The following is a 26,016-nucleotide window of genomic DNA, read 5'->3' on the forward strand; positions in this document are numbered from 1 at the left end:
ACACATAGCATTCTATTTGTTACTTTGAATTCCTTGGTGCTGTTTTGTACCGTTTTTGTACTTAGATTATTATTTCTCAACTGTTTGTAAATGTTGAAATTTATAAATAAAGGTTTATAAAAACAAAACAAATAAAATAAAAAGTGAAGACAATTAATATATCAATGTTAAACTGAAATATCCAAAATTCTTCATTCATTGAAAAAAAGCCACCTGGTTTATGGATTGAATATTCAATAATGATTTTTGTCACAAATGTTGGAGGGGAAAAAAAGTTTGCAAAAATGATCTTTATTAGGTCAAAGTTGAACGTACAATAAAGATTAGAAAAACTGCATTCATGGCGGGGAGGAACAATACCAACATAACCGTCAAGTATTCAAAGTTGTATTCAAGTAGTATTCAAAGTTGTATTCAAGTAGTATTCAAAGTTGTATTTAAAGTTGTATTCAAGTAGTATTCAAAGTTGTATTCAAGTAGTATTCAAAGTTGTATTCAAGTAGTATTGAAAGCTGTCAAACGTGCAATAAAAGTGGAGAACATGACTTCACATGTACAAACATTGAACAGAACATGTGCAGAAAAGGTCATGGCTGCAGTTGAAGATGCGTTCAATGACTGCAAGCGAGGAGGAAAAAGTCATTATTAAGAACGTCAACAAGTGGTGAATGTTCAAAGATGCAAAGTCCTGCCTCACCTCTCCACCTCCATGCTGCTGGTGTGACCGTTAGCTTTATGCTCGCCGTTAGCATCTCCGTTAGCTTTATGCTCGCCGTTAGCATCTCCGTTAGCTTTGTGCTCGCTGTTAGCGTGAGTCTCCTGAGCGCTGTCCTGCTTCAGCTTCTTCACGCCTTCCTTCACAGGACTCTCCTCTGGCTTCCTCTGGGACACACAAGCAGGGTCAGACGGGGTCACCCACAATACGGGCGGTCAGGTTGGCGAGCCTCACCTTCTTCCTGACCAGGTGGCTGATGTCAGACACGGGAGTGACGGCGGTCATGATGTCAGACTGTTTGGACATCAGCAAGAACACCTCGTTAGTCATGTGACCCAATTAGCATCACAATCTTTACTTAACCTTATCTTACCTTTACAGTGAACCTTGCTTTTCACACTAATTATTTGTCTACAGACAGAATCATTGTTTGAATTGTTCATAGAGTGCACACAGAATGATGAACGGCTCCTTAGGAGTCACATCATTAAGTCTGTGCTACGTTCAAGTGCACTAGGATAATACAGTGTTCGCCAATTGGTGTTCAGATAGTGACTGTGCTTTAATTGAAGATCACTGCAAAATAAGACAACATGAAGAAAGTTGCCAGCACTTTGATAAAGAAGGTGAAAACACTAAGAAGTTGCCAGCACTTCGATAAAGAAGGTGAGAAACACTAAGTTGCCAGCACTTTGATTAAGGTGAGAAACACTAAGAAAGTTGCCAGCACTTTGATAAAGGTGAGAAACACTAAAGTTGCCAGCACTTTGATAAAAAAAAAGGTGAGAAACACTTAGAAAAAGTTGCCAGCACTTTGATAAAAAAGGTGAGAAACACTAAGAAAAAGAAGGTGAAAACACTAAGAAGTTGCCAGCACTTTGATAAAGAAGGTGAGGAACACTAAGAAAGTTGCCAGCACTTTGATAAAGAAGGTGAGAAACACTAAAGTTGCCAGCACTTTGATAAAAAAAAAGGTGAGAAACACTTAGAAAAAGTTGCCAGCACTTTGATAAAAAAAAAGGTGAGAAACACTTAGAAAAAGTTGCCAGCACTTTGATAAAAAAAAAGGTGAGAAACACTTAGAAAAAGTTGCCAGCACTTTGATAAAAAAAAAGGTGAGAAACACTTAGAAAAAGTTGCCAGCACTTTGATAAAAAAGGTGAGAAACACTAAGAAAAAGAAGGTGAAAACACTAAGAAGTTGCCAGCACTTTGATAAAGAAGGTGAGGAACACTAAGAAAGTTGCCAGCACTTTGATAAAGAAGGTGAGAAACACTAAAGTTGCCAGCACTTTGATAAAAAAAAAGGTGAGAAACACTTAGAAAAAGTTGCCAGCACTTTGATAAAAAAGGTGAGAAACACTAAGAAAAAGAAGGTGAAAACACTAAGAAGTTGCCAGCACTTTGATAAAGAAGGTGAGGAACACTAAGAAAGTTGCCAGCACTTTGATAAAGGAGGTGAGAAACACTAAGAAAGTTGCCAGCACTTTGATAAAGAAGGTGAGAAACACTAAAGTTGCCAGCACTTTATTAAAAGGTGAGAAACACTAAGAAAAAGTTGCCAGCACTTTGATAAAGAAGGTGAAAAACACTAAAGTTGCCAGCACTTTGATAAAAAAGTGAGAAACACTAAGGAAAAGTTGCCAGCACTTTGATAAAAAAGGTGAGAAACACTAAGAAAAAGAAGATGAAAACACTAAGAAGTTGCCAGCACTTCGATAAAGAAGGTGAGAAACACTAAGTTGACAGCACTTTGATAAAGAAGGTGAGAAACACTAAGAAAAAGTTGCCAGCACTTTGATAAAGAAGGTGAGAAACACTAAGAAGTTGCCAGCACTTTGATAAAGAAGGTGAGAAACACTAAGAAGTTGCCAGCACTTTGATAAAGGTGAGAAACACTAAGAAGTTGCCAGCACTTTGATAAAAAAAGGTGAGAAACACTAAGAAAAAGAAGATGAAAACACTAAGAAGTTGCTAGCACTTTGATAAAGAAGGTGAGAAACACTAAGAAGTTGCTAGCACTTTGATAAAGAAGGTGAGAAACACTAAGAAGTTGCTAGCACTTTGATAAAGGTGAGAAACACTAAGTTGCTAGCACTTTGATAAAGAAGGTGAGAAACACTAAGAAGTTGCTAGCACTTTGATAAAGAAGGTGAGAAACACTAAGTTGCCAGCACTTTGATAAAGAAGGTGAGAAACACTAAGTTGCCAGCACTTTGATAAATGTGAGAAACACTAAAGTTGCTAGCACTTTGATAAAGAAGGTGAGAAACACTAAGAAGTTGCCAGCACTTTGATAAAGAAGGTGAGAAACACTAAGTTGCTAGCACTTTGATAAAGAAGGTGAGAAACACTAAGAAGTTGCTAGCACTTTGATAAAGGTGAGAAACACTAAAAAAGTTGCCAGCACTTTGATAAAGAAGGTGAGAAACACTAAGAAGTTGCCAGCACTTTGATAAATGTGAGAAACACTAAAAAAGTTGCCAGCACTTTGATAAAGAAGGTGAGAAACACTAAGAAGTTGCCAGCACTTTGATAAAGAAGGTGAGAAACACTAAGAAGTTGCCAGCACTTTGATAAAGAAGGTGAGAAACACTAAGAAGTTGCCAGCACTTTGATAAAGAAGGTGAGAAACACTAAGAAGTTGCCAGCACTTTGATAAAGAAGGTGAGAAACACTAAGTTGTCAGCACTTTGATAAAAAAGGTGAGAAACACTAAGAAAAAGAAGGTGAAAACACTAAGAAGTTGCCAGCACTTTGATAAAGGTGAGAAACACTAAGAAGTTGCCAGCACTTTGATAAAGAAGGTGAGAAAAACTAAGAAAGTTGCCAGCACTTTGATAAAGAAGGTGAGAAACACTAAAAAAGTTGCCAGCACTTTGATAAAGAAGGTGAGAAACACCAAGAAGTTGCCAGCACTTTGATAAAGAAGGTGAGAAACACTAAAAAAGTTGCCAGCACTTTGATAAAGAAGGTGAGAAACACCAAGAAGTTGCCAGCACTTTGATAAAGAAGGTGAGAAACACTAAGAAGTTGCCAGCACTTTGATAAAGAAGGTGAGAAACACTAAGAAGTTGCCAGCACTTTGATAAAGGTGAGAAACACTAAGAAGTTGCCAGCACTTTGATAAAAAAAGGTGAGAAACACTAAGAAAAAGAAGATGAAAACACTAAGAAGTTGCTAGCACTTTGATAAAGAAGGTGAGAAACACTAAGAAGTTGCTAGCACTTTGATAAAGAAGGTGAGAAACACTAAGAAGTTGCTAGCACTTTGATAAAGGTGAGAAACACTAAGAAGTTGCTAGCACTTTGATAAAGAAGGTGAGAAACACTAAGAAGTTGCTAGCACTTTGATAAAGAAGGTGAGAAACACTAAGTTGCCAGCACTTTGATAAAGAAGGTGAGAAACACTAAGTTGCCAGCACTTTGATAAATGTGAGAAACACTAAAGTTGCTAGCACTTTGATAAAGAAGGTGAGAAACACTAAGAAGTTGCCAGCACTTTGATAAAGAAGGTGAGAAACACTAAGTTGCTAGCACTTTGATAAAGAAGGTGAGAAACACTAAGAAGTTGCTAGCACTTTGATAAAGGTGAGAAACACTAAAAAAGTTGCCAGCACTTTGATAAAGAAGGTGAGAAACACTAAGAAGTTGCCAGCACTTTGATAAATGTGAGAAACACTAAAAAAGTTGCCAGCACTTTGATAAAGAAGGTGAGAAACACTAAGAAGTTGCCAGCACTTTGATAAAGAAGGTGAGAAACACTAAGAAGTTGCCAGCACTTTGATAAAGAAGGTGAGAAACACTAAGAAGTTGCCAGCACTTTGATAAAGAAGGTGAGAAACACTAAGAAGTTGCCAGCACTTTGATAAAGAAGGTGAGAAACACTAAGTTGTCAGCACTTTGATAAAAAAGGTGAGAAACACTAAGAAAAAGAAGGTGAAAACACTAAGAAGTTGCCAGCACTTTGATAAAGGTGAGAAACACTAAGAAGTTGCCAGCACTTTGATAAAGAAGGTGAGAAAAACTAAGAAAGTTGCCAGCACTTTGATAAAGAAGGTGAGAAACACTAAAAAAGTTGCCAGCACTTTGATAAAGAAGGTGAGAAACACCAAGAAGTTGCCAGCACTTTGATAAAGAAGGTGAGAAACACTAAAAAAGTTGCCAGCACTTTGATAAAGAAGGTGAGAAACACCAAGAAGTTGCCAGCACTTTGATAAAGAAGGTGAGAAACACTAAGAAGTTGCCAGCACTTTGATAAAGAAGGTGAGAAACACTAAGAAGTTGCCAGCACTTTGATAAAGAAGGTGAGAAACACTAAGAAGTTGCCAGCACTTTGATAAAGAAGGTGAGAAAAACTAAGAAAGTTGCCAGCACTTTGATAAAGAAGGTGAGAAACACTAAAAAAGTTGCCAGCACTTTGATAAAGAAGGTGAGAAACACCAAGAAGTTGCCAGCACTTTGATAAAGAAGGTGAGAAACACTAAGAAGTTGCCAGCACTTTGATAAAGAAGGTGAGAAACACTAAGAAGTTGCCAGCACTTTGATAAAGAAGGTGAGAAACACTAAGAAGTTGCCAGCACTTTGATAAAGAAGGTGAGAAACACTAAAGTTGCCAGCACTTTGATAAAAAAGGTGAGAAACACTAAGAAAAAGTTGCCAGCACTTTGATAAAAAAGGTGAGAAACACTAAGTTGCCAGCACTTTGATAAAGAAGGTGAGAAACACTAAGAAAGTTGCCAGCACTTTGATAAAGAAGGTGAGAAACACTAAAGTTGCCAGCACTTTAATAAAAGGTGAGAAACACTAAGAAAAAGTTGCCAGCACTTTGATAAAAAAGGTGAGAAACACTAAGAAAAAGAAGGTGAAAACACTAAGAAGTTGCCAGCACTTCGATAAAGAAGGTGAGAAACACTAAGTTGCCAGCACTTTGATAAAGAAGGTGAGAAACACTAAGAAAGTTGCCAGCACTTTGATAAAGAAGGTGAGAAACACTAAAGTTGCCAGCACTTTGATAAAAAAAGGTGAGAAACACTAAGAAAAAGAAGATGAAAACACTAAGAAGTTGCTAGCACTTTGATAAAGAAGGTGAGAAACACTAAGAAGTTGCTAGCACTTTGATAAAGAAGGTGAGAAACACTAAGAAGTTGCTAGCACTTTGATAAAGGTGAGAAACACTAAGTTGCTAGCACTTTGATAAAGAAGGTGAGAAACACTAAGAAGTTGCTAGCACTTTGATAAAGAAGGTGAGAAACACTAAGTTGCCAGCACTTTGATAAAGAAGGTGAGAAACACTAAGTTGCCAGCACTTTGATAAATGTGAGAAACACTAAAGTTGCTAGCACTTTGATAAAGAAGGTGAGAAACACTAAGAAGTTGCCAGCACTTTGATAAAGAAGGTGAGAAACACTAAGTTGCTAGCACTTTGATAAAGAAGGTGAGAAACACTAAGAAGTTGCTAGCACTTTGATAAAGGTGAGAAACACTAAAAAAGTTGCCAGCACTTTGATAAAGAAGGTGAGAAACACTAAGAAGTTGCCAGCACTTTGATAAATGTGAGAAACACTAAAAAAGTTGCCAGCACTTTGATAAAGAAGGTGAGAAACACTAAGAAGTTGCCAGCACTTTGATAAAGAAGGTGAGAAACACTAAGAAGTTGCCAGCACTTTGATAAAGAAGGTGAGAAACACTAAGAAGTTGCCAGCACTTTGATAAAGAAGGTGAGAAACACTAAGAAGTTGCCAGCACTTTGATAAAGAAGGTGAGAAACACTAAGTTGTCAGCACTTTGATAAAAAAGGTGAGAAACACTAAGAAAAAGAAGGTGAAAACACTAAGAAGTTGCCAGCACTTTGATAAAGGTGAGAAACACTAAGAAGTTGCCAGCACTTTGATAAAGAAGGTGAGAAAAACTAAGAAAGTTGCCAGCACTTTGATAAAGAAGGTGAGAAACACTAAAAAAGTTGCCAGCACTTTGATAAAGAAGGTGAGAAACACCAAGAAGTTGCCAGCACTTTGATAAAGAAGGTGAGAAACACTAAAAAAGTTGCCAGCACTTTGATAAAGAAGGTGAGAAACACCAAGAAGTTGCCAGCACTTTGATAAAGAAGGTGAGAAACACTAAGAAGTTGCCAGCACTTTGATAAAGAAGGTGAGAAACACTAAGAAGTTGCCAGCACTTTGATAAAGGTGAGAAACACTAAGAAGTTGCCAGCACTTTGATAAAAAAAGGTGAGAAACACTAAGAAAAAGAAGATGAAAACACTAAGAAGTTGCTAGCACTTTGATAAAGAAGGTGAGAAACACTAAGAAGTTGCTAGCACTTTGATAAAGAAGGTGAGAAACACTAAGAAGTTGCTAGCACTTTGATAAAGGTGAGAAACACTAAGAAGTTGCTAGCACTTTGATAAAGAAGGTGAGAAACACTAAGAAGTTGCTAGCACTTTGATAAAGAAGGTGAGAAACACTAAGTTGCCAGCACTTTGATAAAGAAGGTGAGAAACACTAAGTTGCCAGCACTTTGATAAATGTGAGAAACACTAAAGTTGCTAGCACTTTGATAAAGAAGGTGAGAAACACTAAGAAGTTGCCAGCACTTTGATAAAGAAGGTGAGAAACACTAAGTTGCTAGCACTTTGATAAAGAAGGTGAGAAACACTAAGAAGTTGCTAGCACTTTGATAAAGGTGAGAAACACTAAAAAAGTTGCCAGCACTTTGATAAAGAAGGTGAGAAACACTAAGAAGTTGCCAGCACTTTGATAAATGTGAGAAACACTAAAAAAGTTGCCAGCACTTTGATAAAGAAGGTGAGAAACACTAAGAAGTTGCCAGCACTTTGATAAAGAAGGTGAGAAACACTAAGAAGTTGCCAGCACTTTGATAAAGAAGGTGAGAAACACTAAGAAGTTGCCAGCACTTTGATAAAGAAGGTGAGAAACACTAAGAAGTTGCCAGCACTTTGATAAAGAAGGTGAGAAACACTAAGTTGTCAGCACTTTGATAAAAAAGGTGAGAAACACTAAGAAAAAGAAGGTGAAAACACTAAGAAGTTGCCAGCACTTTGATAAAGGTGAGAAACACTAAGAAGTTGCCAGCACTTTGATAAAGAAGGTGAGAAAAACTAAGAAAGTTGCCAGCACTTTGATAAAGAAGGTGAGAAACACTAAAAAAGTTGCCAGCACTTTGATAAAGAAGGTGAGAAACACCAAGAAGTTGCCAGCACTTTGATAAAGAAGGTGAGAAACACTAAAAAAGTTGCCAGCACTTTGATAAAGAAGGTGAGAAACACCAAGAAGTTGCCAGCACTTTGATAAAGAAGGTGAGAAACACTAAGAAGTTGCCAGCACTTTGATAAAGAAGGTGAGAAACACTAAGAAGTTGCCAGCACTTTGATAAAGAAGGTGAGAAACACTAAGAAGTTGCCAGCACTTTGATAAAGAAGGTGAGAAAAACTAAGAAAGTTGCCAGCACTTTGATAAAGAAGGTGAGAAACACTAAAAAAGTTGCCAGCACTTTGATAAAGAAGGTGAGAAACACCAAGAAGTTGCCAGCACTTTGATAAAGAAGGTGAGAAACACTAAGAAGTTGCCAGCACTTTGATAAAGAAGGTGAGAAACACTAAGAAGTTGCCAGCACTTTGATAAAGAAGGTGAGAAACACTAAGAAGTTGCCAGCACTTTGATAAAGAAGGTGAGAAACACTAAAGTTGCCAGCACTTTGATAAAAAAGGTGAGAAACACTAAGAAAAAGTTGCCAGCACTTTGATAAAAAAGGTGAGAAACACTAAGTTGCCAGCACTTTGATAAAGAAGGTGAGAAACACTAAGAAAGTTGCCAGCACTTTGATAAAGAAGGTGAGAAACACTAAAGTTGCCAGCACTTTAATAAAAGGTGAGAAACACTAAGAAAAAGTTGCCAGCACTTTGATAAAAAAGGTGAGAAACACTAAGAAAAAGAAGGTGAAAACACTAAGAAGTTGCCAGCACTTCGATAAAGAAGGTGAGAAACACTAAGTTGCCAGCACTTTGATAAAGAAGGTGAGAAACACTAAGAAAGTTGCCAGCACTTTGATAAAGAAGGTGAGAAACACTAAAGTTGCCAGCACTTTGATAAAGAAGGTGAGAAACACTAAAGTTGCCAGCACTTTGATAAAGAAGGTGAGAAACACTAAGAAGTTGCCAGCACTTTGATAAAGAAGGTGAGAAAAACTAAGAAAGTTGCCAGCACTTTGATAAAGAAGGTGAGAAACACTAAAAAAAGTTGCCAGCACTTTGATAAAGAAGGTGAGAAACACTAAAAAAAGTTGCCAGCACTTTGATAAAGAAGGTGAGAAACACTAAGACGTTGCCAGCACTTTGATAAAGAAGGTGAGAAACACTAAGAAGTTGCCAGCACTTTGATAAATGTGAGAAACACTAAGAAGTTGCCAGCACTTTGATAAAGAAGGTGAGAAACACTAAGAAGTTGCCAGCACTTTGATAAAGAAGGTGAGAAACACTAAAGTTGCCAGCACTTTGATAAAAAAGGTGAGAAACACTAAGAAAAAGTTGCCAGCACTTTGATAAAAAAGGTGAGAAACACTAAGTTGCCAGCACTTTGATAAAGAAGGTGAGAAACACTAAGAAAGTTGCCAGCACTTTGATAAAGAAGGTGAGAAACACTAAAGTTGCCAGCACTTTAATAAAAGGTGAGAAACACTAAGAAAAAGTTGCCAGCACTTTGATAAAGAAGGTGAAAAACACTAAAGTTGCCAGCACTTTGATAAAAAAGGTGAGAAACACTAAGAAAAAGAAGGTGAAAACACTAAGAAGTTGCCAGCACTTCGATAAAGAAGGTGAGAAACACTAAGTTGCCAGCACTTTGATAAAGAAGGTGAGAAACGCTAAGAAAAAGTTGTCAGCACTTTGATAAAGAAGGTGAGAAACACTAAAGTTGCCAGCACTTTAATAAAAGGTGAGAAACACTAAGAAAAAGTTGCCAGCACTTTGATAAAGAAGGTGAAAAACACTAAAGTTGCCAGCACTTCGATAAAGAAGGTGAGAAACACTAAGTTGCCAGCACTTTGATAAAGAAGGTGAGAAACACTAAGAAAAAGTTGTCAGCACTTTGATAAAGGTGAGAAACGCTAAGAAAAAGTTGCCAGCACTTTGATAAAGAAGGTGAGAAACGCTAAGAAAAAGTTGCCAGCACTGAGTTATTTCTTGAATTCTATAGTGTTTCTCACCTTCTTTGTCAAAGTGCTGACAACGTTTAGTGTGTCTCACCTTCTTTATCAAAGTAGGAAGGTGAGGGTCTGTATCACACATCATTGCCAGCAAGTCTTCAAGAAAAAGGTCAAAGTGAAATTAAATATTTATTATGTAAACATTTTCTGCTTGAAGAACTTTAATTCTCTATAATAACTTTTAATATTATGGGATGTCTGCAATGAAAACCAAGGTACCAGTGTATTTGATTCATTATCCATAATGGATATCGGTTTGATATCAGCAAGAAAACAAGCATTGGATGATATCAAGCTTGCATCTAAAGTCACTGATACAAGCAGTCCTGCAGTGTTTGTGTGCGATATCATGTGCGATACAAGCAGTCCTGGAGCGCGATTGTGATATCATGTGCAATACAAGCGGTCCTGCAGCGTGTTTGCAGGACTGCTTGTATCACACACACACACACACACACACACACACACACACACACACACACACACACACACACACACACACACACACACACACACACACACACACACACACTTCATTCAATTAAACACTCTGCAGGGTCACTTGTATCGCGCATGATATCACACAACTAAACATGCTGCAGTGCTGATTGTATCGCACATGATATCACACACAAATACGCTGCAGGGCTGCCTGTATCTCACATAATATCACATAGTGTGTTTGTGTGCAATACTAACAGTCCTGCGGCGGGTTTGTTTGCAATATCATGTTCGTTACAACCTGTCCCGCAGCATTTTTTGGTGTGATATGTGCGATACAAGCGGTGCCGCAGCCTGTTTGTAATATCATGTACGATACAAGCGGTCCCGCAGCGTGTTTGTGTGTGATATCATGTGAGATACAAGCAGTCCTGTAGCGCATTTACTTGCGATATCATCTGTGATACAAGCAGCCCTGAAGAGTGTTTACTTGTGTGTGATATCATGTGCGATACAAGCAGTCCTGAAGAGTGTTTACGATATCATCCGTGATACAAGCGGTCCCACAGTGTGTTTACTTGTGTGATATCATGTGCGATACAAGCAGTTTTGAAGAGTGTTTACTTGTGTGTGGTATCATGTGCAATACAAGCAGTCCTGCAGCGTGTTTACTTGTGTGTGATATCATGTGTGATACAAGCAGTGCTGCAGCATGTTTACTTGTGTGTGAGATATCACGTGCGATACAGTAGTCTACTTGCACAAAGTTGCACAGACAGTTAATAGTACACATTAAGTCTCCAAGACAGAACCGTATTAAAAAGTATCCAGTAACAAACGTGTCTGCATCATTCAACTTACCAAATTATCGCCCTCCTTGAAAAGCATAAATGTGTCACAATGTTCTTGTCCAACTCACTTGATCCAACATTATTGGTGCGTACATGGTATCAGACTCATTAATATCAGTATCACCCAGCACATGGCTGATATATGTGTGGGAAGTGAAAAGCATGATGATACTAACGTGTGAAGGGGTACAACTATTGGTGCGTACATGGTATCCGACTCAATATCAGTATCACCAAGCATGATGTCACTCTCGTGTGAGGGGGTACAATTATTGGTGCATACATGGTATCAGACTCATTAATATCAGTATCACCCAGCAGTGAAAAGCATGATGATACTAACGTGTGAGGGGGTACAATTATTGGTGCGTACATGGTATCAGACTCATTAATATCAGTATCACCAGTATATGGCTGATATATGTGCGGGAAGTGAAAAGCATGATGATACTAACGTGTGAGGGGGTACAATTATTTGTACATACATGGTATCAGACTCATTAATGTCAGTATCACCCAGCAGTGAAAAGCATGATGATACTAAGGTGTGAGGGGGGTACAATTATTGGTGCATACATGGTATGAGACTCAATATCAGTATCAGCCAGCATGATGATACTAACGTGTGAGGGGGTACAATTATTGGTGCGTACATGGTATCAGACTCTCTAATATCAGTATCAGCCAGCATGATGATACTAACGTGTGAGGGGGTACAATTATTGGTGCGTACATGGTATCAGACTCATTAATATCAGTATCACCCAGCAGTGAAAAGCATGCTGATAATAACGTGTGAGGGGGTACAATTATTGGTGCGTACATGGTATCAGACTCTATAATATCAGTATCACCCAGCAGTGAAAAGCATGATGATACTAACGTGTGAGGGGGTACAATTATTGGTGCGGAAATGGTATCAGACTCATTAATATCAGTATGAGCCAGCATGATGATACTAACGTGTGAGGGGGTACAATTATTGGTGCGTACATGGTATCAGACTCATTAATATCAGTATCAGCCAGCATGATGATACTAACGTGTGAGGGGGTACAATTATTGGTGCGTACATGGTATCAGACTAATTAATATCAGTATTACCCAGCAGTGAAAAGCATGCTGATACTAACGTGTGAGGGGGTACAATTATTGGTGCGTACATGGTATCAGACTCATTAATATCAGTATGAGCCAGCATGATGATACTAACATGTGAGGGGGTACAATTATTGGTGCGTACATGGTATCAGACTCATTAATATCAGTATGAGCCAGCATGATGAGACTCACGTGTGAGGGGGTACAATTATTGGTGCATACATGGTATCAGACTCATTAATATCAGTATGAGCCAGCATGATGATACTAACATGTGAGGGGGTACAATTATTGGTGCGTACATGGTATCAGACTCATATCAGTATCAGCCAGCATGATGATACTCACGTGTGAGGGGGTACAATTATTGGTGCGTACATGGTATCAGACTCATTAATATCAGTATGAGCCAGCATGATGATACTAACATGTGAGGGGGTACAATTATTGGTGCGTACATGGTATCAGACTCATTAATATCAGTATGAGCCAGCATGATGAGACTCACGTGTGAGGGGGTACAATTATTGGTGCATACATGGTATCAGACTCATTAATATCAGTATGAGCCAGCATGATGATACTAACATGTGAGGGGGTACAATTATTGGTGCGTACATGGTATCAGACTCATATCAGTATCAGCCAGCATGATGATACTCACGTGTGAGGGGGTACAATTATTGGTGCGTACATGGTATCAGACTCATATCAGTATGAGCCAGCATGATGATACTAAGGCTGGTGTGAGGGGGTACAATTATTGGTGCGTACATGGTATCAGACTCATTAATATCAGTGTGAGCCAGCATGATGAGACTCACGTGTGAGGGCGTAGGAGTGCTGCAGTCAGGTGCAGAGGGAGAGGTGGTTCCATCCTGACATCAAACAACATCAAATCAGGTACAAATGTACTTTTTAAAGTCCACGCACAGGAAAATGTAAACATTGCTAATTGAATACACCATTGTAGTCACATGGGCTTCCTCCTGCTCCTTTTCACACATGTTGACTGGTGCACCTTCACCAGATCAGTCCAGTTCTACACTAATTATGACAGAAGATACTTGAAGTGTGTAGAGACTTGCTATGAAAGGACTTCTTGAAGAAACTGACCTAACCAGGCGCACATTACAACAGTTTTAAAGTCGCTGTAAATTTCTGTTATTAGTTTTGAAATGTCTTCACGGACGTGTGCTTTACCGATCTGACCCGCTTTTACCGTATCAACCCTCGCTGATCCCAAGGTCCTCAGACGACAAAATTTCATTTTTACGGGCATGACTTCATGTAACACTTAAACAAGTGTTACATGAAGTCATGAAACACTTGTTTCTAAGAGAGGACGTGTCCACCTGTTGGAACTACTGTTGTCACCATACCAATATTTTGGTACCGCTACCAAAATGTATTTCCATACTTTTCTAAATAAAGGGCAACACAAAAAACGTCATTATTGTCTTTATTTGAACAAAAGATGTTAGTGTACATGAAACATATGTTTATTATTGTCATTTAGTCCTTAAATAAAATGTTTAACATACTAGACAACTTGTCTTTTAGTAGTAAGTAAACAAACAAAGACTCCTAATTAGTCGTATGCAGTAACATATTGTGTCATTTATACACCTATTATTTTGTACACATTATAAAGGACAAGCTGTAAAAAATATTATTAATCCACTTGTTCATTTACTGTTAATATCTGCTTATTTTTTGTTTTAACATGTTCTATCTACACTTCTGTTAAAATGTAATAATCACTTATTCTTCTCTTCTTTCATACTTGACATTAGTTTTGGATGATACCACACATTTAGGTATGGATCTGATACCAAGTAGTTACAGGATCATACATTGGTCATATTCAAAGTCCTCATGTGTCCAGGGCCGTATTTAATATATGAATTTTAAAAAAAAGGAAAATAGATTTTGTGACGATATCGATGTAATCATAGTAGTATGGACTAGATACGCTCTTATACTTGGTATCATTACAGTGGATGTCAGGTGTAGATCCACCCATGGCATTTGTTTACATTGTGACGGTGGTGAGCTATTGTATCCTCCTACGGTGTGTAGTGAAGCATGTTTAGCTATTCCTCGTCCTCCAGTGATAATGGTAATTGTAAGAAACTTACTTTGTCGCCATGGAGACCAGGATTAGTGATTTAGAAGTAGCTAAAACACTGTGGATGGACGTTAGCCATGTGTTAAAGCAGCTCTTCCTGAGGATGTTTCAGTGTTATAACTTCACCTTTATATTTACTTTTTACACCAAAATGCGTCCATTCTCCCTTTTCTGTCTACACACTGTATCTGCTTGCATGTACTCTGTGTGTGTGCGCTGCCCAACATGCTCCTCTGCTCCTAAAACCAGCAATGTCGCCACGTGACGACGACGGGGGAGCGGTTCTTTTTAGAGGCGATATAGTAGTGAATATGATTGATTAGTATGTATACAAGTATAAGTTACTGGTTGGAAGAGAATGAGAAGATACTTTTAGACAGCATGTTAGCACAAACTGCACTAGGACTACTAGCATGGCCAGCTCCAGGACGAGTTAGCATTTTTATATGGAAATCTAAAAGAAAATACCACTTTGGTTATGAAAAGCAGAAATCCATATTCTGGAAAACAAACTGCCAAGTTTGGAGCAATGGTGACAGTATTTGTGTCTGCTCCAGTTGTAGTTTTAGTTCTTCCTGGTTTTAAAATAAAGTAGTCATCACTGCTTTGAACAATTCAGATCCAACCTACCAGCACCTCAGCATCAGCCTCTATGGACTTCATGCCCTCAGTGGCGTCCTCCACCTTCTCCTGGATCTCTGGCAGCAGAGCCTCCAGCTCCTCCATCTCCTTCCTCTCCTCGGGAAACTGATCTGGGCCAGAAGCCTTGAGGAGCACCTGTGCCAGGTTCTCTGCAGGACAACTGGTAAGCACACACCTGAAGACAACAAGCCAACAAGAAGGTCTCACCCAGTCTGCTCTTGATGACGGCCGCGGAGCGGTTGAGTTCTTCCACGGCTTCTTTGTACTGCAGGTTGAAAGTGAGGGTCAGACCCAGCTGGTAGTGAGTCTCTGCCAGCAGCCGACTGTCAGAGTCCAGGTGCTTCAGCTGCAGGCTCAGACACTTCCGGAAGTCCTCCAGCGCTTGTGTGTAGTTCCCTGTGGGCGGTGACACACTGTTTGGTTCTCAATAAGGAAAGTGACATCACCATAAATACATAATGACTAGTTCATAGTTGAGTGACATCACCATAAATACATGACTAGTTCATAGTTGAGTGACATCACCATAAATACATGACTAGTTCATAGTTGAGTGACATCACCATAAATACATGACTAGTTCATAGTTGAGTGACGTCACCATAGTGATGAGTAGTTAATAGTTGAGTGACGTCACCATAGTGATGACTCGTTAATAGTTGAGTGACATCACCATAAATACATGACTAGTTCATAGTTGAGTGACATCACCATAAATACATGACTAGTTCATAGTTGAGTGACATCACCATAAATACATGACTAGTTCATAGTTGAGTGACGTCACCATAGTGATGAGTAGTTAATAGTTGAGTGACGTCACCATAGTGATGACTCGTTAATAGTTGAGTGACATCACCATAAATACATGACTAGTTCATAGTTGAGTTACATCATCATAAATACATGACTAGTTCATAGTTGAGTGACATCACCATAAATACATGACTAGTTCATAGTTGAGTGACGTCACCATAGTGATGACTCGTTAATAGTTGAGTGACATCACCATAAATACATGACTAGTTCATAGTTGAGTGACATCACCATAAATACATGACGAGTTCATAGTTGAGTGACATCACCATAAATACATGACTAGCCCATAGTTGAGTGACATCACCATAAATACATGACTCGCTCATAGTTGAGTGACATCACCATAGTGATGACTAGTTAATAGTTGAGTGACATCACCATAGTGATGACTAGTTCATAGTAGAGTGACATCACCATAAATACATGACTAGTTAATAGTTGAGTGACATCACAATAGTGATGACTAGTTCATAGTAGAGTGACATCACCATAAATACATGACTAGTTCATAGTAGAGTGACATCACCATAAATACATGACTAGTTCATAGTTGAGTGACATCACCATAAATACATGACTAGTTCATAGTTGAGTGACATCACCATAGTGATGAGTAGTAAATAGTTGAGTGCAGTCACCATAGTGATGAGTAGTAAATAGTTGAGTGACGTCACCATAGTAATGAGTAGTAAATAGTTGAGTGACGTCACCATAGTGATGAGTAGGAGGCCAAAAGGCACCAGTCATTAAAAAGATTATTACAGCTGCACCATTCATCACATGGAGCTTTTATAAATAACCTCCAGAAGGATGTTTTTTTCTTTTCCTCCCCAGACATATCGGCCAATCAGATTTGTGACTCGCATTTGTTCGTCTCTTGCTTCAAACAGGAAGAAAGGTCTCTCAGCAGGTTAAACAGTAGCAATAACTGAACACAGTGAGCCCTCTTTTCACTCCTTCACAGTCTTTGTCTCACTGCTGACTGACACACACAGGAAGTACAGACGGTCTCTCTACTCGACAGTGACAACACTGTAAGACATTCAAACCCCGCCGACTCATTCCAAACCACCCAGCCCGACTCATTCCAAACCACCCAGCCCGACTTATTCCAAACCACCCAGCCCGACTTATTCCAAACCACCCAGCCCGACTTATTCCAAACCACCCAGCCCGACTTATTCCAAACCACCCAGCCAGACTTATCCCAAACCCCACCGCCCAACTCCCTCCAACCCGCTCGACTCATTCCAAACCCCTCAGCCCGACTTATTCCAAACCCCCCAGCCCGACTTATTCCAAACACCCCAGCCCGACTCATCCCAAATCACCCAGCCCGACTCATCCCAAATCACCCAGCCCGACTCCCTCCACCCCGCCCGACTCATTCCAAACCAACCCGCCCGACTCATTCCAAACCCCCCAGCCCGACTCATTCCAAACCCCCCAGCCCGACTCATCCCAAATCAACCCGCCCGACTCACTCCAACCCGCCCGACTCATTCCAAACCAACCCGCCCGACTCATTCCAAACACCCAGCCCGACTCATTCCAAACCCCCCAGCCCGACCCGTCCCAAATCAACCCGCCCGACTCGTCCCAAATCAACCCGCCCGACTCCCTCCAACCCGCCCAACTCATTCCAAACCCCCAGCTCGACTCCCTCCAACCCGCCCGACTCATTCCAAACCCCCCAGCCCGACTCATTCCAAATCACCCAGCCCGACTCATCCCAAATCACCCAGCCCGACTCATCCCAAATCAACCAGCCCGACTCATCCCAAATCACCCAGCCCGACTCATCCCAAATCACCCAGCCCGACTCCTCCAACCCGCCCAACTTATTCCAAACCCCCCAGCCCGACTCATCCCAAACCACCCAGCCCGACTCCTCCAACCCGCCCAACTCATCCCAAACCACCCAGCCCGACTCCCTCCAACCCGCCCGACTCATTCCAAACCCCTCAGCCCGACTCATTCCAAACCCCTCAGCCCGACTCATTCCACTCAAACCCGCCCGACTCATTCCACTCAAACCCACCCGACTCACTCACTCAAACCCACCCGACTCACTCACTCAAACCCACCCGACTCACTCACTCAAACCCACCCGACTCACTCACTCAAACCCACCCGACTCACTCACTCAAACCCACCCGACTCACTCAAACCCACCCGACTCACTCAAACCTACCCGACTCACTCAAACCTACCCGACTCACTCAAACCTACCCGACTCACTCAAACCTACCCGACTCACTCAAACCTACCCGACTCACTCAAACCTACCTGACTCAGCAGAAACTTCCCCCAGCTTCAAGTAAGTCTGTGCTACCATCAGCTGGTCCTCTTTTGTCTCTTTTCTAAGTCAAGAAGGAAATTTAAAAAAGTCATTTTTACAAAGTTCCAAAGCCAACATGCAGATGGCAGCCATTGTGTACACTCGCCTGTTGTAGATGACTTTAGCCATTTCCAGCATCTCCCAGGCCAGCTGAAGGTTCCCGACTTCATCTTCTTCATCATCATCACTTTCCTGTAAAAACAGAAAAAACATCAAACCTGACCCAGACTCCAACACCTGAGTTGTCCTCTACCTTTACTGCAACATTGCTGTGTTCAGCCAGATCCAGCGTGTCTTCTTCTTCGCCATCTAACAACATTTGGAAGACGTGAAGAGTCACAACCAAGTGGGCGGAGTTATCACCAAACATGTGCACACTGTAGCCAAATCCTAGAAAGGCTGTAAATAAACTTGCATCATCAATAGTCAAAGCATATCATATGTGTTGGAACCAAGAGTCAAAGCATATCATATGTGTTGGAACCAAGAGTCAAAGCATATCATATGTGTTGGAACTAAGAGTCAAAGCAAAGCATATATGTGTTGGAACTAAGAGTCAAAGCAAAGCATATATGTGTTGGAACTAAGAGTCAAAGCAAAGCATATATGTGTTGGAACTAAGAGTCAAAGCAAAGCATATATGTGTTGGAACTAAGAGTCAAAGCATATCATATGTGTTGGAACTAAGAGTCAAAGCAAACATGTTGGAAGTAGGTGTAGACTTCTCAAAGCCAGAATCATAATACATATATCAGAACATCAGATAAACAAGTCTTAGTGGGAGCAGTGTTGTTGATCAGTCAGTGCATCAAAGTCTAGTATCAGTATTGTTGTGGCAATTCTCAAAACAGATCTTTGCTCAATTCTGTTGTAATATTTGGTGGGCCAGATGTGGCCCGCGGGCTGTAGGTTGCCCAACCCTGTTCTAGATGATAGAAAGACTCTTACCTTCAGCTTCTTCCGCTATGTCCTCCTCAGCTTCTTCTTCCTCCTCCTCCATCTTGTCTGCTTTGTCTTCTGCTTCTTCCGTCTCTGCTGCCTTTTTGTCTTCTGATTGTACTTTAGCTTCTTCCTGCTCCTTCTTGTCTTCTGGTTCTTCCAACTCTGCTGCCTTTTTGTCTTCTGATTGTACTTTAGCTTCTTCCTGCTCCTTCTTGTCTTCTGGTTCTTCCAATTCTGCTGCCTTTTTGTCTTCTGATTGTACTTTAGCTTCTTCCTGCTCCTTCTTGTCTTCTGGTTCTTCCAACTCTGCTGCCTTTTTGTCTTCTGATTGTACTTTAGCTTCTTCCTGCTCCTTCTTGTCTTCTGGTTCTTCCAACTCTGCTGCCTTTTTGTCTTCTGATTGTACTTTAGTTTCTTCCTGCTCCTTCTTGTCTTCTGGTTCTTCCAACTCTGCTGCCTTTTTGTCTTCTGATTGTACTTTAGCTTCTTCCTGCTCCTTCTTGTCTTCTGGTTCTTCCAACTCTGCTGCCTTTTTGTCTTGTGATTGTACTTTAGCTTCTTCCTGCTCCATCTTGTCTTCTGGTTCTTCCTTCTTGTCTACCTTCTCTGCTGCCTTGTTGTCTTCTGATTGTACTTTAGCTTCTTCCTCCTCCATCTTGTCTGCGGCATCATCTTCTACCTTTTTGTCTTCTGGTTCTTCCTTCTTGTCAGCTGGCTCTTCTACCTTCTGGTCTTGTGGCTGTACTTTAGCTTCTTCCTCCATCTTGTCCACTACATCATCTTCTACCTTCTTGTTTTCTGGTTCTTCCTTCATGTCTACCTTCTCTACTGCCTTTTTGTCTTGTGGTTGTACTGTAGCTTCTTCCTGCTCCATCTTGTCTGCGGCCTCATCTACTTTGTCTTCTGGTTCTTCCTTCTTGTCAGCTGGCTCTTCTACCTTCTCTACTGCCTTTTTGTCTTGTGATTGTACTTCAGCTTCTTCCTCCATCTTGTCTGCTGCATCATCTTCTACCTGCTTGTCTTCTGGTTCTTCCTTCTGGTCCTGTGGTTGTACTTCCTCATCAGCTCCTTCCACCGTCTTCTCTGCTGGTTTTTCTTCCACCTTCTTGTCAGACGGCTCCTCTTCCATCTTGTCTGCTGCTTCCTTCTTGTTGCCCTCACCTACCTCAGATGAGTTTCCTTTTCCCTCACCGTCCTCGTTCTTCTGCACGTCCTCAGACTTCTCTGCCATGGCTTCATACACCTGAGCCCTCAGCTCATCCCTGGTCTTCTCTGTTATGACGCAAGAAGACAATCAGCACTTCCTACTAATCATTCATCTAATTTTTTCTCACTCACCATCAACATTTTCTGTGGCCTCAATGTTGGAGTCCTTGGGGTTTTCCTCGTCGTCGTTCTCTGGGACTCCTTCTAAAGCATTACCGAGTACGGAGTTCTCCATCCTGGATGTCAACACGGAGTAGAGCTCATATGCTTGGTTTAGGATAATCTTTCATTTAAAAAATGCAATTTTAATATACCTTGCCAAGTCCAAAAGTGCTTTACCACACCAGAAGAACGCTTCTGCACACTCATCTGCTGTATCGCCATATTTCTTAGCTCTGAAAACATCAGTTTCAACATACTTAGCCATTTTATCTAACCAGTAGGACCATCAGTCGTGTTTATCAAAATATAACTCTAGATGTCAACATTGTGTACGTGCTGAAAGATTCATTTATGATTGTTTATCAAAATATAACTCTAGATGTCAACATTGTGTATGTGCTGAAAGATTCATTTATGATTGTTTATCAAAATATAAACTATAGAACTATAGGTCAGGTTAATCTCCTTCAGCTCAGCTGTCACTGTACGTTCTTGGGCCAGCCTTGCTTCCTTTTCCCAGGTGGAGTCCAACGTAGTGCGATCTTGGGGATGCGGTCTTGGTCCATCCTCAGAACATGCCCAAGCCATTGGAATCGGCGGCATATGATCTCTAGCACCACACTGTTGCACTTGGTCTTCTTATATAGATGTGCATTGGATATTTTCTCGGGCCAGAAGATTCAACAGTTTCCTGAGGAAGGCTTCGACTTCGCCAGCACTCCGAGCCGTACAACAATACAGATTTTAAATTACTGTTGTAAAGTCAGACCTTGGTTCTTAAGCTATATTGCTTTAACTTCCAGATGGTGTGTAGCCTAGCAAAAGCACCCTGTGCCTTTCCAAGTCTTGCTCTAATGTCCTTTTGTGCAGAGTTGTCCTTACTGACGAGACTTCCCAGATAGGTAAAGTTCTCAACTTAGTCGAGAGTGTGTCCATTCACTGTGATTGGTACATCTGGAGTGGCATTAATGCACATCACTTGTGTTTTGGATACATTTATGTTCAGCCCCACCTGTTGGGCTAATTTGTTTAGTCTGTCAGTTTTCTCCTGCAGATGGATGTGCTTTGGTGCAAGGACAGCAAGATCATCAGCAAAATCTAGGTGTTCAAGTTGGGAGAACAAAGTCCACTGGATACCCCTGGGTCGGTCAGTTGTATTCTGCATGACCCAGTCTATGGCAATCAGGAAGAGAATGGGGGAAATAGTACACCCTTGCCGCACACCAGACTCCACAGTGAACCATGTTGATGGCTCACCATTAACAATGACGCTGCATTCAAAGTGACGGTAGAACATCCCTATGAGAGTGACCAGTTTTGGAGGAACTCCATAGGCCCCAACACTCTTCCATAGGGTGTCACGACATAGGCTGTCAGAAGGCTTTGCAAAAGTCGATGTGCAGAGGAGTGTTCCATTCTACACACTGCTCGATAATGTTCCTCAGAGCGAAGATCTGATCTATGCAGCCCCTTCCTTTCCTGAACCCTGCTTGTTCCTGCCGTAGCTTCTGATCAATAGTGGAATCGATTCTGCAGAGTAAAATCCTGCAGAAGACCTTAGATGGTACTGATAGCAGCGTGATGCCCCTCCAGTTTTCACAATTTTGGAGGTTTCCTTTCTTGGGGAGTTTGACAAACAGGCCCTTGTCCCAGTCTTGAGGTATCACTTCCTTCTCCCAGATGTCTTTAAAGAGATCAGTAAGCACATTGACAGAAGTGTTAAGGTCAGCTTTCAGCATCTCTGCATAGACAGAGTCTATGCCGGCGGCTTTCCCATTCTTCAAGGCTTTGATAGCAAATTTGACCTCTTCTTTACTTGGATGTCCAGAGTCTGTGTGCGAGTCACCGGGGTGTCACTTGGAAACTACACCCTAAAGGACCTCGAATACGCCGATGACACCACCCTGTTCAGTGAGACCGCTGACCAGCTCAGGGAGGCCCTCGGTGTGTTTGATGAGGAGACCAAACAGCTCGGCCTGAAAATCAGCTGGTCCAAAACCGAACTCATGCATATCGGCGATGGACCAGACCCACCACCCTTCTTATTTGAGGATACCCCTGTCCACTTTGTCCCTACCGTCAGATACCTCGGCTCGACAGTCACCAACACCGGCGACCTCAAACGAGAGGTGGACCGCCGTCGCGCCCTTGCAGCCTCCGTCATGCAGTCCCTGTGGAGACCGTTGTGGCGACACCGGCACATATCTCGGGACACCAAGTTGAGGGTCTACAATTCCTCTGTCATCTCTGTCCTTCTGTACGGCTTGGAAACATGGCCGCTGAATAACATCCTGGCGGCCAGGCTAGATGGCTTTGATTCCAGAGCCCTCAGGAGGATAGAAGGCATCACGTGGAGCCAGCATGTCACCAACAAGACCCTAAGAGAGCTAACCCAACAGCTCCCAGCCTCTCGCCTCACAGCAATGCGGCGAGTGCGCTGGTATGGCCATGTCATCCGCCTGCCGGGGGAACACCCCACGCGCAAAATCCTGGACTTCAACCCGCAGCGAGCTGGCTGGAGACGCCCAAGAGGCGCCCCCAGGACTCGCTGGGTGGATGTATTAGCCGAGGACCTTAAGGCCTGCAATGTGACTATGGCACAAGCTCAACACCTTGCCCACAACAGACCCAGATGGAGAGACCTGGTTGCTATGGTCGGCTCTACGCGCCCTGAAGTGCAAGAGGACTAAGTAAGTAAGTAAGTTTACTTGGGGGGGTGGTCTCGATGTCAAGGAGACTTTCTGCTGATGAAGGGTTGGCAGGATCATCTGGCTCCGGGCAGTTGAGTACCTCACGGAAATGCTCAACCCATCTCAAGACCTGGTCACTCTCGGTGGTGAGGATGTTGCCCTGTTTATCTTTAACAGGGGCCTGCTGGCTGTTGTACTTGCCTGTGAGTTGCTTTGTGGTCTTGTAAATCGTACTCGACTCACCCCGTGCAGCTGCACACTCAGCTTTCTCTGCTAGTTCCTCAACAAAGGCCCTTTTGTCACTCCTTGCACTCTTCTTTACCTCTCTGTCCTTTTCCTTGCAGGCTTTCTATGGAAGAGTATTACACGGTTACTCTGCCAAGCTCGAGACCAGTGTTTTTCAACCACTGTGCCGCGGCACACTTGGGATACAGCCTGGTGTGCCGTGGGAGATTATCTAATTTCACCTATTTGGGTTAAAAATATTTTTTGCAAACCAGTAATTATAGCCTGCAAATTAAGTGTTGTTGTTGAGTGTCGGTGCGGTCTAGAGCTCGGCAGAGTAACCGTGTAATACTCTTCCATATCAGTAGGTGGCAGTCGGTAGCTAATTGCTTTGTAGATGTCGGAAACAGCGGGAGGCAGTGTGCAGGTAAAAAGGTATCTAATGCTTAAGGACGGCGTGGCGAAGTTGGTAGAGTGGCCATGCCAGCAATCGAAGGGTTGCTGGTTACTGGGGTTCAATCCCCACCTTCTACCATCCTAGTCACGTCCGTTGTGTCCTTGGGCAAGACACTTCACCCCTTGCTCCTGATGGCTGCTGGTTAGCGCCTTGCATGGCAGCTCCCGCCATCAGTGTGTGAATGTGTGTGTGAATGGGTGAATGTGGAAATACTGTCAAAGCGCTTTGAGTACCTTGAAGGTAGAAACGCGCTATACAAGTATAACCCATTTATCATTATTTATTTATTTAAGCCAAAAATAAACAAAAGGTGAGTGCCCCTAAGAAAAGGCATTGAAGTTTAGGGAAGGCTATGCAGAACGAAACTAAAACTGAACTGGCTACAAAGTAAACAAAAACAGAATGCTGGACGACAGCAAAGACTTACTGAGGCGCAGAGACGGCGTCCACAAAGTACATCCGAACATGGCATGACAATCAACAATGTCCCCACTAAGAAGGATAAAAACAACCGAAATATTCTTGAGTACTAAAACAAAGAAGATGCGGGTAATCTGCTCAAAGGAAGACATGAAACTGCTACAGGAAAATACCAAAAAAAAGAGAAAAAGCCACCAAAATAGGAGCACAAGACAAGAAGTAAAACACTACACACAGGAAAACATAAAAAAAAAGTCCAAATAAGTCAGGGTGTGATGTGACAGTACACCTACTTTGAGACAAGCGCTATAGTGATGCATGCTTGGTTATGCTTTAAAGTCATATCCAACAATTGCGACAACGACTTTTTACTGTCAACTGAGTTTTGTTTTTTTAATGATTTCTGCTGGTGGTGTTTCTCCGCATTTTTTTTCAACGCAAAAAATGTACCTTGGCTCCAAAAAGGTTGAAAAACACTGGTGTAAGGCATGCTTCTATTAGCGGTGTGTGCATAAATTGTAGTAGATGTGTGGTGTCGTAGCGGTGTATGCATAAATATGAATAAACGTGTGGCTGTATAGCTCGGTTGGTAGAGTGTCCGTCCCAGCAACTTGAGGGTTCCAGGTTCGATCCCCGGTTTTGCCATTTAGGCAAGACACTTTACCCAGTGCCACCCACACTGCTTTAAATGTGACATAGATATTGGCTTTCACTATGTAAAAAGCGCTTTGAGTCGGCGTGGCGCAGTGGAAGAGTGGCCGTGCGCGACCCGAGGGTTCCTTGTTCAATCCCCACCTAGTACCAACCTCGTCATGTCCGTTGTGTCCTGAGCAAGACACTTCACCCTTGCTCCTGATGGGTGCTGGTTATAGCGCCTTGCATGGCAGCTCCCTCCATCAGTGTGTGAATGTGTGTGTGAATGGGTAAATGTGGAAGTAGTGTCAAAGCGCTTTGAGTACCTTGAAGGTAGAAAAGCGCTATACAAGTACAACCCATTTATCATTTATCATTTATTTGAGTCAGTAGAGAAAAGCGCAATATAAATATGATTCACTCACAGCACGGCACAGGCCTCCTGCAGGGCGCCGACAGCCTCCACCACCTTGCCCGCCACCAGGTGCTTCTTCCCGGCGCCGATTAGCTTGTTGGCCTCGTCCATGTTGGCTGAAAACAAACACGCCGTTAAACACATAGTGTTTGGTCGTGTGTTAAAACATGAAGATAAACTTGCCACCTTGATACTACGTGCTCCTAACAAGCCGCGGCTGCGTGGATATCTGCGTGGAAAGGAGAGAAGTGACGTCGTCTGCTCTTCTTGTCTTCTTGTCTTCTTGTCTTGTTGGTGTGCTCGCATTTGGCGCCAAAACTACCCCTCCTCCTTTTTGTGCTCACACTTCCGCCTTCGTCATCCAGCGCTGAAGACTTCTTAAAGGCGCAGTGCTTCGGGAAAAAAACATTGAAAATGAATTTTACCTTTGGCTACGTTTTATATACATATATTAAAGTTAAAGTAGTAATGATTGTCACACACACACACACTAGGTGTGGCGAAATTATTATCTGTATTTGACCCATCACCCTTGATCACCCCCTGGGAGGTGAGGGGAGCAGTGGGCAGCAGCGGTGGCCGTGCCCAGTAATCATTATTGGTGA

The 26,016-nt window shown here is 41.9% G+C and overlaps 1 protein-coding gene across 1 annotated transcript; it reads right to left on the reverse strand.

The window, feature by feature from the left end:
- Positions 1–271: 271 nt before the first annotated feature.
- Positions 272–25,742, reverse strand: LOC133577348 (uncharacterized). The gene is made up of 14 exons (XM_061931076.2): positions 25,598–25,742; positions 25,422–25,527; positions 20,724–20,804; positions 20,542–20,645; positions 19,210–20,475; positions 18,515–18,570; positions 18,368–18,453; positions 18,210–18,283; positions 15,309–15,497; positions 15,090–15,250; positions 13,153–13,206; positions 950–1,009; positions 698–882; positions 272–618 (listed from the first exon to the last, which is right to left on the reverse strand). The coding sequence occupies exons 2-14, from the start codon at positions 25,520–25,522 to the stop codon at positions 612–614; spliced, it is 2,424 nt and encodes an 807-aa protein (XP_061787060.2). The 5' UTR covers positions 25,523–25,527; positions 25,598–25,742; the 3' UTR covers positions 272–611.
- Positions 25,743–26,016: the final 274 nt, after the last annotated feature.

The sequence above is a fragment of the Nerophis lumbriciformis genome, linkage group LG37, assembly GCF_033978685.3.
Source record: "Nerophis lumbriciformis linkage group LG37, RoL_Nlum_v2.1, whole genome shotgun sequence".
Classification (NCBI taxonomy): Eukaryota; Metazoa; Chordata; class Actinopteri; order Syngnathiformes; family Syngnathidae; genus Nerophis; species Nerophis lumbriciformis.

What these genes read in the sequence shown, in the direction of transcription:
- LOC133577348 (XM_061931076.2), bottom strand. Translation starts at nt 25,522, where the DNA reads ATGGACGAGGCCAACAAGCTAATCGGCGCCGGGAAGAAGCACCTGGTG. An exon ending in GGCCACAGAAAATGTTGATG is followed by an intron (nt 20,476 to 20,541) that starts GTGAGTGAGAAA and finishes GCGTCATAACAG; the next exon opens with AGAAGACCAGGGATGAGCTG. An exon ending in GCTAAAGTCATCTACAACAG is followed by an intron (nt 18,284 to 18,367) that starts GCGAGTGTACAC and finishes TTCTTGACTTAG; the next exon opens with AAAAGAGACAAAAGAGGACC.